The sequence below is a fragment of the Sinohyriopsis cumingii genome, chromosome 12, assembly GCF_028554795.1.
Source record: "Sinohyriopsis cumingii isolate HCF-2022 chromosome 12, ASM2855479v2, whole genome shotgun sequence".
Lineage (NCBI taxonomy): Eukaryota > Metazoa > Mollusca > Bivalvia > Unionida > Unionidae > Sinohyriopsis > Sinohyriopsis cumingii.
The window spans coordinates 101,693,194-101,712,784 of record NC_142972.1 but is presented as its reverse complement, the minus strand read 5'-3'; the positions used below and the strand labels follow the sequence as shown (position 1 = coordinate 101,712,784).

Below are 19,591 nucleotides of genomic sequence, written 5' to 3'. Positions count from 1 at the left end.
TACAAAATGGTTATGAATATGGTGTTTTAAACCTATATTCTGTACCGTTCACATGCAGTGCCGATGGCAATTCATCATACTGTTAATAAAATAAATAATTTGAAATATTCTTCACTTAAGAACAGTCAAACGTTAACGAGCTTCATTAAATTTATATCTTTCTTTACAACACACATAATGAATTCAAGGTATAACGAAGACACTCATTTAAAGTGTTACAGACACATACTTTGCTATCATAGATGATCATTCTGTACAAGAAAATCAACAAGATGCAAAAAAGAGACTTTCTTAAATAAATATTCCTATGACTGGGTTGAACCTACATTTGAAAACCAAAATATATTAAAAGGGTAAGTTGGAGTTGCAATACTTAATGATGGTGTTGACTGCATGTACAAGCCATGTAAAGTGATCATAGCATGCATGTACCTAATGACAGAAGCGTTGTTTTACCGAGTGTAGTTTCGCATGACTGGGTTGATTACAAAACATGATGATGTCAAATTACTCAGTGGTCATATGGTGGACTTTTCTTAGTATGTCCACTCATAAACATTAAATAAAGGCTAACGTAAGAGGTATGAAAAAAGCCGATAAGTTTACTTTCCTAAAATGGTACTGGACATGAATGCACTGAACACATGTAACTGGAAAACATGGATGTATGTGAATTTAATTCATAGTACAGTTCAGGTGGGTGGGGGTAATTAGTGATAAAATGCTGCCTATTGGTCGGTCATGATTAAAACTTGAACATATACGTGTGAAATTCAATAAATATGAAAATATTATAAATGCTTTCATTTCGTCAGGACTGAATAGCTTCTCTGGTTAAAACCTAACTAATTCACAGCATAATATTGGTAAACGTTGTAAAAATGCACCATTTAGCCGCGTCTTGGGCTCGTGTAATTACCAGGTATAAAAAAATAGCTCCTGGTTTTAGATTTTGCCATCGTTGCACTCATCCTAGTCACTAATTTGATAATGGCAAATACCTCCAAAGTTTGCAAAAAACAACCCTCTCTACGCTGCTAGCAAATTCGAAATAGACGATAAAAATGAAACAACGTTCACGCTCCTGTTCACTTTATGCTCTTGGTGGAATGTGAGCAATCGATGCATGAAATTAATGCGGAGTTTTCATAATTTATAATTTGAAGGATAAAAATGGGCAAGCTAAATTTAATTTTAATTGAGACGGTTATCACGAAACCTGCACTCGAATCGTACCAAATATTACACCAAATACCTTATTGTACTCTTCCTTAAATATACAAGTTTCAGAATATGGAAACAGAATACAAACCAGTCTGCGTCGGTAGCCATATATACTGTCTGGGAACCAGGCTAAACCTCCAAAATAGTCGGGTTATTGGTTATATATCTGATAGTACATATGGCCCAGAGGTTCCAAAGCAGCTAGTAATGTATTAATGCGCCAAGCGCGTGTGCCTGTTAGGATAGCGTATCCGAATTTTGTAGCAGACGACAGACAGAATTGGAGAGCAGAAGTTTACTAGCAAGCAGGACTGTTCATTGGATTAGTAAGGGTAGTACATACATGTATTGTTGAACTTCATTGAAAAATATTGTAGGATAACATTGTCGATCTTTTTGACGTTTATTTTTTTTAAATATTGTTTTAAGTACTATGGTATTATTTTTTATAATAGAGCTGCTTGTTTCCATCATAAAAATGAAAAGTATGGGCAACACTCACTCCCATTGTACTAATCTTTAGAAAGCATGTGAGTGTTTTCAGTAACTGTTATTTTTTACTGGCAGAAACGAGTGTGTGTACTGAACGCTGATTGTTTGTATCTCCAAAGTGATGTTTTTTCTTCGTCTAAATAAATATTCATGATAAATACTTTCTATTTTCAAAGAAAAGGTTTGCGTAAATTTTCTTTCCTCAGTTTTACGTAGAATTATTTTATCATTAGCAGGGATTCTATCTTCTGTATCATTTTTCACTGTTTTTTAAAAGTAAGACGGTAAATTTAAATTTTATATTTTTTTATTATAAAAAAGCCAACAATATAAAATTTCAATTTACCATCATACTTTGTGTTTATCGTAACCACTACCGATTTTAAAAACGAAAAGCTCAAAGATGTACAAAATGAACAAGACTTAGCCATTTCCTTCATCAATGTTTAGTCAATCCTTTCATCAGTTTATAATTTATAACCTGAGTAGCGCCAGGAGGAACTTAATATTATTTGAGTAATGAAAACATGTGTTGTCTGCGTCAAATATTTCTTTACTCGAGTTTTAAAAGTAAAAAAACAAACTGAACCAATGAAAAGGAGAAGGAAATGTCACTCGAAAATGTACGGAATAATTGAGATCATTAAAGACGGTGTTGCTTGAAAATATAGTCCTGCCCGTGCAAATATGGCGACAGTGCTAGTAAAGAAACTCCTGTTTGATTCAAAACGCCAACAAGGTGACAGTTTTTGAAACTCCATGGCAAAATTAGGTTAGAAATTATAAACTGATGAATGAAATATCTAACTTGTGTGCAATTTTTATATCCTTGATTTTGTATGTTTTCTTAAATAGCTATGGGGTTACACACAAACGGGAAAGCATGCGAATACTAGGACAACAATCAACAGCTTGAATTCTGTTTATGTTAAACATCTATCTCTATGTCTTCCCGTTTGGAATGAAAACCTGAAATTTGAGCTTAATTTGGGTAGATCATTGATCCTACTGATAAGGACTGCCCTCTACTAATAAGGACTGCCTTAGGGTCAAATATCAGTCGTGTATGTAAATTTGTCTTTTTATTTCCAACAAATATGTCAGTTGTATGTGATTATAAGGTGGGGAACTTGCTAATTTCAAAGCAATGACCCAAGGGCCGAATCTACTGAGATAAGGGTTATTTCCAAGATATGATGCACGGACAAAAACGTCTATTACCCTATGGGTGGTCCTAGTGGTCTAAAAAATGATTCATGTATATGTTTATGTTTTCCTTCATGCCCATCAATTGTGTACATGGTTAAAGGATGATAATATCAAGACTTTTACTGTATTGATACATGGGCCACGTCCCTGGTGGTAGGGATGGACACTGAGATTAAACCTAAAAGGCATGGAATCTTAACAGTTTTTAATGTGAGAAAAATGAGCTACATTACGGGGAATAGGGATGGACGCTGAGTCAAAAGTTGGAAACATGTATTAACTTGTATCTTTTGTATTAGTCAAGTTCATATACGTCTATAAGGCGTTGTTAATTTTTCCAATCTGTAACTCGGGTAATTTTCAGGTCATCGTCATTACATGTAGCTAAACGTTCCTAATTCGTTTTAAATACTTCGTGTGACATGAATTAGCTACTTTGTGGAACGAACTGTAATATTAATAATAATACAAACAATACGACTATTACGATAATGGTGGTGTGGTGGCTAAATTTATGGCGGTAAAGTATTATTTTAGGTGAGAAATCGGTGTATAGATGTGTACACGTTTATTTTGCATTGTTTACTAAAAGTATATATGTCTGTATTTTGTGTATTCCGTTACTGATTTATGTTACATTTTTATCCACAGCCGGCCGTAAACCCGACTACAATGGCGTTGTGGTGACAGAAGACAAGTTGCTGGTCATAGACAGGAATGCGTGGAATCTCCATCTTTACAGACTCCATGACGGCAAACTGTTTACATCACACAAACTGGAGTCCATTCCCATGGGTGTCTGTCTTATTAGCAAGACGGAAGTTGCTGTGTGTCTGTATAACAGTAGGATTGTAATCATGTCATTGAAATCTATACATGACGTAGAACAGGTCAAAACATTACATGTAATGACAGGATTTACTTACTGTCATTCAGTGGCAAAATTGAATTCAGACAAACTCGTTGTCAGCGGTTGGAAATCGGACGACTGGATGTTTTACTGGTGTGTTGTAAACCTTACAGATGGACGTGTAGACTCAACTCACAAGGTCTGTCGTGGGGGCTTTGTTAGTGATAGTCACTTGGCCGTAAAAGACAACACTGTCTACATCTCGTGTTGGACTCGTGACTACGCTATTACTGATGGTGTGTATGCATATGATGTTTTTAATCCACACACACCAAAGTTTCTGTATCAACATGATGGATTTAAACCGTACTCAATAATGGTTGATAGGAGGAATTTCATTTACGTGTGTGACTGGAACTCTAACATCATTCATCAGCTGACAGACAGCGGTCAACTAGTGACCATACACACAGTGTCATCAAGGCCCAAAGGAATATTCTATGATGACCAGCATGGAGTTATGTACACCACAAGCTTGTACTTTAATGTGATAACAGTGTACAGACTGGAGTATTCACATCAACCAGGTATGAATGATTTCATTTTACCTCTGAAAACAATATGCATGAATTATAAATGTTACAATTTAACTTTATTATAAGACAAACATGTTTTAAAGATGTAAAAATAAATTAAAAATGAAATAAATTAATTTTTATTGTCATGATTCCAACGTCACATCAATCAGGTATTTTATTTAAAACTAACATTTACATCAAAACAATGTTATTTTAATACATCTTTTACATAACACGACAACTAAAACAACATACTTTATTATTTACAATCATGAAGGATTTCACTTCACCTTTGAAAACAAAATAATATGTATTATAAATGTTACACATATAACTTTATTATATGACAAACATGTTTTAAAGATGTAAAAAAAATTTAAAGTGGAATAAATAACTCATTCATTATTATTTTGAGTTAAGTGTACGGCATCAGCATCTTTACTCATGTTAAGTATAAATAAAATGTTATTTGTTGAGTTTAAAATTCATTACTAATATATGTGTACCCAATTATATTCATTCATGATTGTTCAGTACTGTGTAACTTGGTTGTCATCATAAAATATTGATATAAAAATTGAAAATCTCCATTGACTGTCATAATGGCGGCAGGCTACTTAACTCCCGTCAGTATCACTGTAGCGTAAAACACATTTTCCCCAGAAGATGGCGCTTTCATTCAAAATCTCCTAGCACGCGACATTGAATCCGTTTTAGACCGGTTCACCGTCTTGGGTTACAATGTTCAAAATTCCCACACATTTTGACATAGTTTTGATAGCATTGATGTTTATGGAGCGATTTTATAAGGATTTGGAAGGAATATTTATAAACTAACTAAACAAAATAATCGCCATTTAAAGGTATGCGTTGTCAAATATAAAAAAAGAAAATCAATACCGTTAGGTAACACTGGTTGCACTATTACTATTTATACTGTATTCCTATAGTGTTTAGTCACACGTACAAGTACGACAGTGGACCAGTCTAATGGCTGCTATGCCATATTTGGATATTCTACGATACGTTAATCAATGCGCCGTATTTACAAGGATTTGTTTACTTTCGGAAAAGGATTCAGTGGCCTTATATGGCACACCGAAAAGACGAAGTTGAAAATGCATGTAGTTCTTAGCACAGAGATGAACAAATAATGCAGATGATTCAAAAAGAAAATCTCTTTAAACTTAGAAAATTTAAACCAAACTTAGTACCCTCAGCGTTTATTTTTTTAATTTGGAAAAATTGAACTCGTCAACGGAGAATGCAGTGTTAAATAAATGTTAATTGTAATAGACGAACAACTTGATATACATAGTCCTGAAGAGTATAGTTAAAAAATCAAAATTTCTTTGACTAAATTTTAAATGGCAGGTAATTCATACATTATTATTATTATTATTATTGAAAAGAGAAAGCAATAAACATGAATACTGAAAGGTATTATTACATTTCATGTACTCTAAGCAATAATATTTTAAATATTTAATTAGGAATTTTTCAAAATTTTAGTTATTTTTATTCAGAATCTTTATTTTGGATTAGGTGACATGTAATTTAACAAATTACAAAGTCTGTATTTTTCTATTTTTTTATGATTCAGGGAATTTTGTTATTGTACTTTCATTGTCTCTGTTTTGATTATGCTTGTTATAATATTTGGTATGTAGCACATTGTACACATGTGCCCCATGATCATTAGTGCCATAAATCAAACCCCCATGATCATTAGTCCCATAAATCAATCCCCCAAATAGGTGGTGGTACTGATGGATAATTTGTGGACTTTGTTTTGTATCATTATAGGGCTGATTTATCAGCCTACACAGTCATGCACCTTTTGATGTGACAGTCTGTGTACACAAAATAGCCATTTTGGAAATAGTGGCACTGATATTAGTACGAGTTGCCACAAGTCTTGTATAGTTGCTAGCAATTTACCTATAAATTATACATGTACAGTATACTACCATAATAGTATATAGTGCATCTATGATTTATAGGTAAATTGTAAGTAATGATATGAGTCCCTATAATATCAAGATATAAATAATTTCATAAACTTTCAATATAAATGTATGGTTTATCAGTTCGAAATATGGAGTCCAGAAATAGTTGGAGAGTATCCATATATTTAAACTTTCATTTAACAATTGAATTCTCCAAAATTTATATTTTTCTAGCCCATGACACAACTAGGCCTATTTGAATATGACAGTGTTCTTATCAACATACTTTAACAAAGAAAATGGATATTGCTGTAGGAATTGCGCATAAGTGTGCATGCCTGTCCATCCTTTGATCACTTAATGTCTCATGCTAGTCTTACAGTACATGAAGCATTTTAATGAATACAGTAGTCCCCCTCTTGAACGGCCCCCCTGACCAGCGGCCACCCGCTCCTTACGGCCAGAATCCGTTGGCACCGACGAGTTTGTGTTCAAAAGTACCCCTCGCGAAAGGCCACCCGGCTAACGCGACCAGCGGCCAGCATATTAGTGCAAAATCATAAAATTTACCCCTCACAAGCGGCCGCATTTTATTTGAATATGTATCCAGAACCAGTATTGTATTCATAACGTGTGTTAAGTAATCCGATTTCTGTTTCCCGATGTCAGGTTTTCGTTACTGAAAGAAGTGTTGAGTAAAGTACATTTATCACTAAGGTTAATATTATATCATTTACGCCTCACGAGAAGCCAAATTTATTCCATAAAAACCGAGAAAGACTCAAATTTTAATCCATACAAAAGGGTACGTACATGTAATCCAATTAGCCTTACTACTGTGTTATCATAAGATGTCCGGTTTAGTCACTCTGATAATTGTTAAGAAAACAATTATCGAACAGTAGAAACAGCTGAGAAGTGGCAGTATCGATGTGCAATACCCAAGTCAGCAGGAAAATGGTTTAATGGCCTTTATGGCTTCCCTTAGTAAGATGTTGAGCTTGTTCACTTTGGTAATCAGTGGCTATTACCCCTGACAATAATTGTCAAAATTACGAATCCTAGCGGCCGCGAGGTCAAATCTGCGTGATGTTAATGGTACATATCGAAGCCGTTTTGGCTTCTCTCACCTAGTTTCAAGAAATGTATAAAAACAATAGGGTACCAGACTGCGACTAACGAATCACGTGACAAGATCACTTCCTTTGAAAACACTGCAATTTGTTCAGATGCATACAAAATTGTTTTATTAGTATTGTAGTTGGCAACATGAATAACTTACTGCAAAAAGATCAACATGTCATCGAGGAAAATAAAAATTCTCAGTTTAGAGGAGAACGTGAAAGTAATTCAACTGACGGGAGGTGGGGGGGGGGGATCGTCGAGGATCCTTGCAGAAAACTAACGTCGGGAAGACTCAGATAAACAATATCGTGAAAGATAATGAAACAATTCTGCAGAAGTGGAAAGGTGAAATGGACGGAGAAAGGAAGATTGTTTGAGCCAGGAGACGTTTGTATCCTGATTTGAAACACAAGAAAAAGCAAAAATTTTGTCAGTTGAACTGGGATATGACGACTTCACCGCAAGTAACGGATGGTTGCACAGATTTCAAGTGCGACACAATATCAAGTATTCTGTCATTAGCGGCGAATCAGCTGATGTTAATAATGAAGTTGTCGAAGATTGGAACAAAAGACTAAACGATATATGCAGGGGATATGACAGCAAGGATATTTTTAATGTGATGAGACTGGTTTGTTTTTTTAGACTGTTACCAACAAAGTGACGTGATGTGAACTGTAACATAATTATAAAGACAGTTTTATAACTGTATCAATGGTTATTCATAGCATTCTTTTGCAAATGATGACAAAGTTTGTTTTACATTTATTTCACCTCATGCATGTGATTTTTTAATTAAAATATTAAATATTTAAAATTAAATGTACTTGTGACTTTTTTCATATGTATTTACTATTCGCATTTGTCATCCCCCTCTAGAAAGGCCACCCGCATTATAAGGCCACTTTCCTGCTGCATTAGGGGTGGCCTTATAAGAGGGGGACTACTGTATTGTGTATAGGTGAAGGGTAGGTATGTAGTTTTGTCAATATGAAATGAGGTTTAACTTAAAAAATGAACATTTAATTTTTGTATGATGGGATAAATAAAATCCCCTGCCTCCTTCAAATAAATTGTCAGCTCTTAACTTCCTTTCCCTTTTAGGAGGAAATTTACGGAAAACATTTAAAGAAAAAGAGATAAAAACTTTTTGACAAAAATATATTTATACAACTCAACGGCTGTACTTTGTCAGATCTGCAGAGGATATTCTTATATTTTCATATTTTGCAAGGGTGATAGGGAGGGATTATATATATTTGTTTATGCCAGAAAGAAAAAAAAGAACAGTTAAGGACAGCATTTTACTAGCTACTGCCTCGCTTGGAACTCATCATTAAAGATGTTGGTGTTAGGACTGGTCAGCATGGTGTTAGGATAATTTGACTGGGTGGGACATCATGCTATATGCCTGCGACATGATGCCCCGCTGCTAGACATCATGATAATATGCTACACTGCAGACATCGTTGTGATTAAGACTGAAAAAATTCATAAAGCTACATTAAATGTCCAAAACCCACCCTACCCAGTTCCTGGACTTCAAAGATAAATTGGAAATACAAAGACAAAAAGTTTATTTCAAAAACTGTTTTTTTTATATATATTTTAATTTTTATTGCACTTTCATAAGATGGTATTGCCTACTCTGGCAAAAATCAATTGTTTTATTTTAAAACAACTTAAGCTTGTACATTTTGGACTATTTGAACATACTGCCACAATGTTGATAATATATATTTAACTTGTCCATTATTTGCACAGGCATTCCATTCGAAATTTTAAACATGGATGACAGATCCATCCAACTTTTTGAAGAGGCTCTAAAAGATGGAAAGGAGACAGTATACAACATACGAATCATGGTTGTCGGACACATTGGTGTAGGCAAGACAACCCTGGTCAAGCGTCTTCTTGGGGAGGAGGTAAACATTTCTGAGAGATGTAGCACAGAGGGCATAGATGTTCATGTCAATTGCTGTGATGTTTCTTTATCAACCCATGAATGGACAAGGCAAGAAAAAGGTATATGGGCATACACAGTGATAAAAAATCCATATTTCTTTATTTATACACATGCTGTGAGGTGAAATGTATCTTGTTATACAGTTATCTGTCCATTTTAGTGTCAGTTTTGTTTTTGTCATGCAGTTTTACATAATGTATAACTGCCAAGTGTCCTGTTTTTCCGTACATGTCTTGTATTTTGGACCTGAATACAGATGTATGCTTTTCTTGTGAAAAATCTGTTGTTTTTTTAGAAACAAAAATAAAACGTTTCTGTTTAGAACTGTCACCCAGTTCCATTCTGAGATTAAATGTATCACATGTATATGAATATAGAGTTCTAAACTGTGAGTGGTTCATTTGAAATTGAGGCTACCATGCCAGTCTTCAACCACCACACTGGATTTGGATTGTGTAAAGCAGTTACTGCTATCACTGTATCTGATCTTCAGTAATATTCAACTTCTAATCATGTTGAAAAGGAAAGCAGAAGATTCAGAAGTTTCTCCAGTAAAGAAAAGAAAACAGAACTGGAAGTGCAATTGTGCTGTCTTGTTTAGATTTGTGAAACCATCTAAAACAGGGAAAATACTTGCAGTTTGCAGATTGTCTAATTGTGATTTCGCTGTTAGGAATGGAGGCACCCATGAGATAAGACAGCATGAAAAGCTAATAAACATCAACTTGCTGCTTCATCATCAACAACTAAGCCTGAGCATGTGATGTTTATAAATATTAGAGAGAACCTTGATGTAATTAAAATAGAAGTTGTTTACTACATTTCTTTTAGAAATGAACCTTCCTCGGTTACTGGTGTTGCTGGCGATTTATTTCATACAGTTTTCACGTCAGTAAATCCCAGAGAATTACTCATGTGCTAGAAGGAAAACAGATCAGTAAAATTAATTACATGGAATTCAGATCAGCAGTGAAAGATGGTACATTGAAATTGATAATAAATGGAGAGAAAAAAAGCAAGGTGTGGAAATGGCTCAAATGAGAAGGTGTAAGAGTGCAACACTTGCATCTTTGACATAAATAAATAAGTTACACCTACTTTAATGGCTGTATTTCTTTCCAAAATCAGTATTTTTGTCATAAGCAGTCAGTATTTGTGTACTCTGAGGTTGGCAGTTTTGCATAATTCTAACTCGTGTATCTGACACTGTTTTTTTTCACGCGTTAACTATTTTTAATTACAATTGGCTTACAGTAAAGCATTGCATTGTTTCATAATTTTAATGACAATATTTTTTAAGGAAATCTTTGAGAATATATAGTAACAGTATGCTTAAATTACCAACATCAGAGAAAATGCCTTTCATGCTAAAAGTCATGTTTGGTTATGTTTGTTATGTTTGATGCCTTCCTGACTCAATTTATTAATATGCCAGCTGGTTGCTCAGTGATGATCATTGTCTAGACCTGTAAAACAAGATCTTGCTTTAGAACTCTGAAACATGCTCTGTAAGTATCAAAATTGATTAGCCATGTTATATTTCCAAGTTTCATTTTATGCCTTGGAATTCAAGTTGAAATCACACAAGCTACAGAAAAAGGACATATATTGAAAAAATCCCTTGAAAATGAAAAGATTTTAAATAACTGTATTTCACAAATTAAATAAGTGAAAAATTTACGTAAAGTAACTTTTTATGTGCCAGTTTGAGTTTTATGAATCTATCATTATGTTAGATGAAAACTATTATCTTGAGCCATGAAAAAAATTATCCTGGCTCAAAAGAACCACCAATGAATTAGGTAGCTCATGCAAAACATGCCATATATACCCCCGTCCAATTATAGAACTTTTATTACTGGGTATAAAATTATAGGGACAATATTTTTTGCTTCAAACAGTTGGAAATTCAGGAGATTAACCATCTACGCTAGCCAGGGTTCTGATATGATAACCCTATCCACATCTTGGCATATCCAGTCAAAGTTAAGTTGTTCAAATTTGAACACTGTTTCTATATGATTGAAACAAGGGGAGGACACAACTTGAATGGACTTATAAATAAGCAACTGTCCACTCCTGGTCCCTGTTTGTACAAATACCTTTCACTCAAACACACCTGTAATGGCTTTCCTCTGGTACATAATCATACATTTGATGTTAAACTTACAAAATATCCTTTAGATGGCAATTGCCTTCATCATGTTTGGCTTATGTACAATACACCGCTGTTACTGTACTATTGGTTAGTTGCCATTGCATACTAAGGGAAACAAGTGATGAAATCCAATATATGTTGCTAGGACAAAGCACTAAAATATCTGCTTGGTCCAGCAAGATGTAGATAGGGTTATCATATTGGAACCTTGGCTAGTAAACTTGGAGATTAATTTGAAAAATACTGTGGATCCATTCACACTGGAGGTGGCCATCACTCTTTGAGTTTTGAATCGAAGGAATATATAATGACTTATTTACTTTGAAATAAGCATATCAGAATGACTGGCCATATGTGATGGCTAACAAAATCATGGACAAAGTGTCCATTGCCACAGTTTTTGCAATATCATAGACAGTCCATTTCAAAAGTCAGATATTTTATATGCAAGACACTGCCAGTCATGAAGGATTGATGTGCACTTTTTCTTGCTCAGAATGTATCCATGGTCGAAGCAGTCAGTATATTAAGCAATTAAAAATAGCTTAGATAATTTGGTTGAGAGTTAGAAGAGCAAATATTTTCCTGAAATGGTACTCCAAATTACTTAACCAGTTGCAAGCATGCATCAATAGAGTTTGGTAACTGTAGATGATGGAAAAGTCCACTTACTTTGTGGAAACATTTGTTTTGTAGTGACTTTGACCTTAACTTTTGAGCCCAAAATGGATAGGATTCTTTGCAGCAACAAATACTATCGATGCACAAAAGTTTGTTTACTGTACATTGTGAAGAATTCAAGTTACTATCAGAAACATGGGTTCGTCTGTCAAAGTGTTCTTGACTTTTAAACCCTGAAATTAATATAATTATTCCTTTCCCCAAGTGCAAACAATATGCAAAGATTCATAACTGTAAGTGATAGAGAACTTGAATTATTGTGTTTAGAAACTTATTTTCTTCATTCATTTGCAGCAACCTTGACCTTTTGGGCCCCAAATCAGATGGGTTTTTCCTTCCCCCAAGTGTAAGATATCAATAGTGTCTAGTAACTGTAGATGTTGACAACAATAGTCATTATGTGGAAATTAAATTGGTAATGAATGGAAAGACAGATAACATCAAAGCATAATACACTTTGCCTAATGGTGGGTACACAGGTCTTGTTTTGGCTTTGTTGAGGTTGAACAAAAGTTCATTTAGAGACAAAAGTATAAATATTTTTATTTCATACTTGTTAATTTCCAAACAAATATGGCATACAAAAATACTAAGCATAAATTATTTGGAACATAAATGGATAGAAGTTTTAGATGCACAATGGACAGACGTATATAATATTTTGAACAGTGTGCACACATACATTTTAACTGTAGATCAAACTTGGTTAACAAAATCAAATTAAAGTCTTTATTTAATTGTAAAACAATATTTTCATATAGTTAAATTCCCACCCAGTGGAGCAAGTGTCATATAACTTTTTGTTGACCTGGATCAGTTTTAAACATCCCACATTGTACATAATACTGTATCCGCTTAATTATACTCATCCAGTTATATGGGCATCTTGAGGTGACCTGTTATTTCACAGACACCAAACGTACACGTGAGCAGATATATGGACATTTTTATGATCTGATATACATGTTTGACCGCATTGTATGTTAGTAACACAGTTGTTTGATGTTGTGTTTATTGTGTCTTTTTGTGTGCTTTTTCCTTTGGTTTGTGTAAATGTATTTATGGCTTTCATCCTGTATGCACCTTTTGGCTTTTAGTCACCCTCTGTAGCATGCTAACCTGCTTTGTAACATAGTTACATGGTGCATGGTATCTGTACTAACACCATATAAGCCATTAACCAGGCAACTTGATTTACAGAAAGACCTGGGGGTTCTGGTTAGAAGGATCATGCCAAATAATTTCTGTGTGTACATGTGTATGTTTTCTTTTATCATTCTTAGCTAGCTTAAAGACCAAGCAATTATACAGGTCTTGTCTTTATACAATGGCTTGAATATTGTTATTTTTATGTACTGGTGTTTCTTTGATAATATCCTGCATGGTAATGCAGTTCTGGCCCAACTATATTGGTGAACTAGGCAATCGCATAGAACTCCAGGGTTTAAGGGGTGCTAAATTAGATACCAAATTTAGATGGAAGTTATCTTTATTTCTTAGGATGAAAGATGGTGCTTCAAACTCATAGTTAGCCAGGGGTATGGAAAAAAAAAACTTGGATATGGCCTGAGGTCATAGTTAATATTAGCACTGCATTATTCATAATTATGATAATACCATATTTAAAAATGAAATATCATGAGAGATTTACTATGGATTTAATTGCAATAAAGTTAAAAAAGAATGATAGAACTCAAATATAAAATGCTTTTTTTTTAACTTTACACTTTAACTATAGCATAGTATATGAGATAATTTTTGCATGTGTGTATAGTGCTTGGCAGGATAATGTCCGGTTTTATCAATTTGTATCTGTGGTCATCCTACTTTGACCACACAACTCATTTCTTATAGCAACTGATATAACACTCTCTAGTTTGCTTACAAATTTCATAAGAACTAGAATTTATATAATTTGAAAGAGAGAGAAACATTGAAATTACCAAAATAGTGTTTGTTTGCATGGTGGCTATGTACTGACATTTTTAAGACTATTCACATGTCTGCCATGTACCTGCTGTAGAAATGACAGTTCCCATGGCAACCACATATATGAGATTCAAATATTCTGAACTTGCATGAAATCATGTAATTAACACAGACTCATGTACTCATGAAATTAAGATTATCGATTAATTGATAGGCTGATGGTGGGGTGGGTGGGCTCCAAACCTGTAGTGACATCGTTATAGGTTTGGACTCCTTAACCCTTTTTTATCCAATAAGCGCTTATGAAATGAAGAAGTGTAACACTATACCAGTTTTCGATGTTGACTTGCAAATTTGACCTTAATGGTATTCTAGATTGAAAATTAATATACTTTTTTGAGTCGAAGAAAATAAAATGTATGTTTTTGGTCATTTCTACGAAATACACAACTTGTATTAGGCTAGTTATTTCCATGATTCCAACACATGATGAAAAATAGCCTACACATATCAGGTATACATGAGGTGTATCACGGCTATGCAAATAGTTGTTCACCCGTTAAGGTCAGCATTACCTCTAGTATTATTGCACAAGTCACACGGGTCATGTAGGCATTCAACACGACTATTCAGTAATGGGTCAGGCTGGGTGTCATTTTTTAGAATTTAATTCTTCATACCTTTATGCGGCAAGTATGTATACATTTTTGGATGAAATGAAGCTAAATGTGTGTTCCATTTCAATATGGATTGAATGTCATGCGCTGTCACAATGAAAGCTATGTATATTGATAAACAAATTCATACTGCCCATGATTGCAATGATTCCACTGATCGTGTTCTTATTTTAACCTAAGCTTAGTACATGTATATTGTCACCATTGTGAAAGTCCGAAGCAATAGATAATTTTCATCTGGAATTTCTTGGTGACATTTAAGGTGCTGAACATTCAATTATCAGGATTGAATAGACTTTGGTTAAAGAAAATTAGTGTTAAATTTTTAAAGAATAATTTATTTTTAATTTAAAATGAGTACATACAGATACATGACCCATGTGACATGTAATATAGATAGGATAACTGTGAATGGCTTATGCCAAATAAATATTTTCATGTGCTTAAAAAAGTCAAGCAAAGATTTTCTGTCGAAAATATTTTCTAAACTTAAAATCATTTACAGAAAAGTAATAAATCTAACAACAACAACCATAATAATAATAATAGAAGAATTTAAAAAATTCACACTCGGAATCTCGGAGCATTTCCTCAAAGATTTTATATCAAAATACCGTGTTTACTGAAATTGCTAACAACCAGAGTTCGGAACATGTATTAGGTGGTGTACTCTAGAACGTTACTGTTGCAGACGGCATGACAAGGAAGTGAACATGTGCTCGAAGACAGACAGCTAAGAGGAAATAACAAATTTACCAAAATGATATAGCAAAACTGAAGAAGGGATAATTTAACCACCTTCATTAGGTATGGTGTAGACTAAAATTGTTAAGTTAAAATAGGTATTTTGTCAAATCAAGCATGTCAAAGGCGGGGGAACGGTTACTCCCCAATTTCGATAACCGTCGATAATTGTAAACTCTACGAGTTGACAGTAATTCGAAGCATAAGAAACATAAAAAGAGGAGAATAATAATTTTGAATCATATAAAAGAAATTCCTTATCAATGCCATCATTAGTGAAAATCGAGATTGACCATTTGAGTATATATGGGTTGTTTTCATAGACTATATGTTTATTTATGTTCTTGATGGATCTATTTGTTTATGAAAGAATAACAATGAAGATTGAAATTTGAAAGGCGCAGTATTAATAAAGCATGTTGTTACACTTCCAAGGTGATCTGTAATGAATAATGCATTGTGCATCTTCAGAATTAAAAACTTGGATTCAGCCGAGGATTTGGCTTGATGGGACGTCCCATCACGATTTTTAAACTGGGCCAACAAGCATTTGACACGGGCAATAGCCTTTTCCTCATGTCTCTGTTATTATGCTTGAGATATGTGTTATTTCTGTAACAGCAGTATTATTTTATAATCATTTATATGCAGCACATGATCACATGTTAACATGTTACAATCATCATTCTTATAATTGTACTTCTTTCTGGTTGATTTGGTCATGTTGTGGATTGAACACTGCTTGGGTCAGATTTGAATGTGTTCAGAATTTTAACCATACCTGACTTTTTGTATAGTTTTAACATTTTGGTATCCTGTTCCATTATTGAATTGAACAGTGTTGGTGTCGCCTACAGGTTGCTTAGTGCAATTTCTGTATCCTAAAATTCATACTAATTATTAGAGACAATGACTCCACCTGACTTCATGGAACATAGGCATTCAGAGGTTAAAGTCAACAGGCTGAACTTAATAACCATCTTCTTTTTATTTATAAGCTTTATTGTTAATCTCTGTTGAATGCAAATAACATTTTTCACAGGTTAGTGAAGGTACAGTAAATATCAGGGAATAAATAATAACATTATTTTCTGCTTAGAATTTAATGCTGCTTTCTGTTGATTGCAAGTAGGTGTCTTCAGACTATACAAAGTTACCAGCAGAAAAACTAAAAAAGATATTTACTTAGGGACAAATGTGAGCTGCAGTAACAGATCATTGGCTCAGTCTGTTTTGCCTACCTTACAGCTCAGGAAAAATAATGCCATTAATGGAGAAAACATCAAGACATTTGTTTTAAACGGTGGAGAGAAAATATGTCATATAACTGATACTTATTAGTACATAAATCCAGGGATGTTTAAATATATGGCCAAATATTTTGTCTTTGGTTTTTATGTTTTTCGAGAAATATTTAGCATATGTGTATTTGTTTTATTCACTTTGAGACATTTATGGTATAAAATATGTTGATGCTATGTATGATTCCATGTACGGTAATTTTTGACTTGATTTCAGTAGAGAGAAAACTTGTGTACCTTTATGATATTGCTTCTAATCACAGCAGTACTATTATGCGTGATTCTGTACAAGATAATGTTTGACTTGATTTCAATAGAGAGGACATTTATAACATGTACTTCTATTGCTACTAATACTACTGCACTACTAATCACAAGAATGCCACAAGATCGTGCAATATATGCATATCATACTCGAAAAGAACTTGACTGCTTTTATTGGGTAGGTCAGCATGATCATCGATAATGAAGATATCAGTACATGTCTTTGAGCAGGGGAAATATGTCACAGAAATGGCTGTGGTGCACTAAGATGTCACAGATGGAACAGCATCTATCTTGAATAAGTAAGGTCTTGGATTTGAGCCTTTGTCTGGGTGTGAATATTTTCCAAGTGAGAAGCAAATATCAAAAGTCCAACCTGTAGTTGGAGTTTAGTTAGAGTTCACATAAAGCTAATTTCGTGCCGTTGTTTTCATCATTTAAAAAAAAAATGAAAATGATTTATTTTGGTATTATTTTGAATATAACCGCCCAGTGGCCTAGTGGTTAGAGCATCTGCCTCGAATGAGGGAGGTTGTGGGTTCGATTCCCAGCTGAGTCATACCAAAGACTTACAAAAATGGTACTAACAGCTGCCTCGCTTGGTGTTCAGCATTAACAGGTTAGTGTTAGGGCTGGTTGGCCTGGTGTCAGGATAATGTGACTGGGTGGGACATGTCTGCGGCATGATGCCCCAGTGCTAGACATCAATATAAACTGCCACATTGCAGACATCGTAGCGATATGACTGAAAAATTGTTAAAGCTACGTTAAAAATCAAAAACACACATTATTTTGAATTCTTTTTTATTTTATTTGCCTGCCAGACTTAAAATTGGCTAAATCCAAAACAGACCTTATCTGACAAGGGATATATTTTTGTGCAAAGTCTGTGTAATGCCAGCTCACAGTATTTGTAGTGCCTATATGTGGATGGGTTGGTAAAGTGTGCCTACTTTACTTTTTCAATTTCATTGCCAGCTTCATTGCTTGGTGCAACTTACAATTCAGCTGTATTTGCTGTTCCTTGTGTTTTCAGATTCCGAACAGGATTATCGGTTACACCGCCTTGCCAGAGTCCTGAATGAGCAGCAGTTAATGAAGGACAAGGCCACTCGTGAGGAACAGGTGATAATTCCTCCTCAAGGAGAGACAACTCATAAGAGCCATGAAGTGACTCATATTGCTGTTGAAGGCGAGGAATCAGAAGTACTATACATCCGTTCTCCTGAACGTGACATTGGCCAAGAGCTTTCATCCACTGCTAGTCAGCAAGAAGAATCCCACCCAGCTTTAGATCAGAGAGAGCCCATTCAGTCAGAAACAAACATGATAGCCATGCTAAAATTGTTGCAGGAAAATTTTTATAAATTAAAACAAGATGCAGACAAAAGGTCACCACTAACAATATGGGACTTTGCAGGCCAGTATGCCTTTTATACAACACACCAGACATTCCTAACAAGACGTGCCATATATCTCTTGGTTTCAGATGTCAGCAAACAGCTTACTGATCTTGTAGCTGATGAGTGTTACTTTGATAGTCATGGGATAATGAAGTGCAAAGTTCATGGTGAGTTGTGATGAGACTTATTTTGATAGGGAAGGGATAATGAAGTGCAAAGTTCACATAAAGTTCTACTTCTACTCTGCTAGAATTAAATAAAAATTCTTTATTATTAGTTATGTTGGACAATAATACACAGTCAGCACTGTTTTGTTCCCCAAGTGGAAAGAAATGACAATAGCAAATTAAGAAAAACATTTAAAAGCACTTGTCAGTGCTGACTTGGATGAACGTAGGCATGACAGTTACTTTGGCATCCGTGTGCTTTCCTTTTGATTCCATGCCATTTTGTTTCATCATATTTGCATTTGGGATGTAGCTTGACTGTGCACCTATCTTTGTCTAGATGAAAAAATGTAAATTGTACATAATTGTTTTTATCTGAGCTAATGTGATAAAGTTTGGGAGACAAATTAGGTTTGTTTCTAACCAGGGAAAGTCATGAAATTTTGAAAATATTGGTTTTCCACCATATACTGCATCATTTGTAAGTCAGAGTGCTTAAAGTAAACAAATAGTTGAGAAAATAATGATTTCCTCGCAATATTTTGATTTCTTTATGATTTTCAGTTAGCATGTTATGTAGATGGTTTATACTTGGAATGGGAAGAATCCTATTGATTTGAAGTGAATAGGTCAAAGGTCAAGGTTACTGAGGCTGAAATAGTAAATATTTTATTTTGTACAATGACTTAAACCATACATGTCAACCATTATGCTTTTGGCGTAATCATTTTTTTCCCCACTAAATTATGCCTTACGCTTAAAATTATTTGAATTACGCATTTTCGGAATATTCCCCCTGCAAAAAAAGTAATAATTTGTTTTCTCATTTTTATTAACATCCCATAATCATTATGTTTCTTTTCCACTAAATTAT

At 34.2% G+C, this 19,591-nt stretch overlaps 1 protein-coding gene across 2 annotated transcripts in view; it reads left to right on the top strand.

The window, feature by feature from the left end:
* LOC149787116 (uncharacterized) overlaps window positions 1-19,591 on the top strand; it is a 153,259-nt gene that overhangs the window by 35,863 nt on the left and 97,805 nt on the right. For both annotated transcript variants that reach the window (XM_089977631.1, XM_089977630.1), the window contains exons 3-5: window positions 3,577-4,362; window positions 9,192-9,452; window positions 18,184-18,717. In XM_089977631.1, coding sequence (XP_089833757.1) covers window positions 3,577-4,362; window positions 9,192-9,452; window positions 18,184-18,717 — 1,581 coding nt within the window. The remainder of the gene's footprint in view (window positions 1-3,576; window positions 4,363-9,191; window positions 9,453-18,183; window positions 18,718-19,591) is intronic.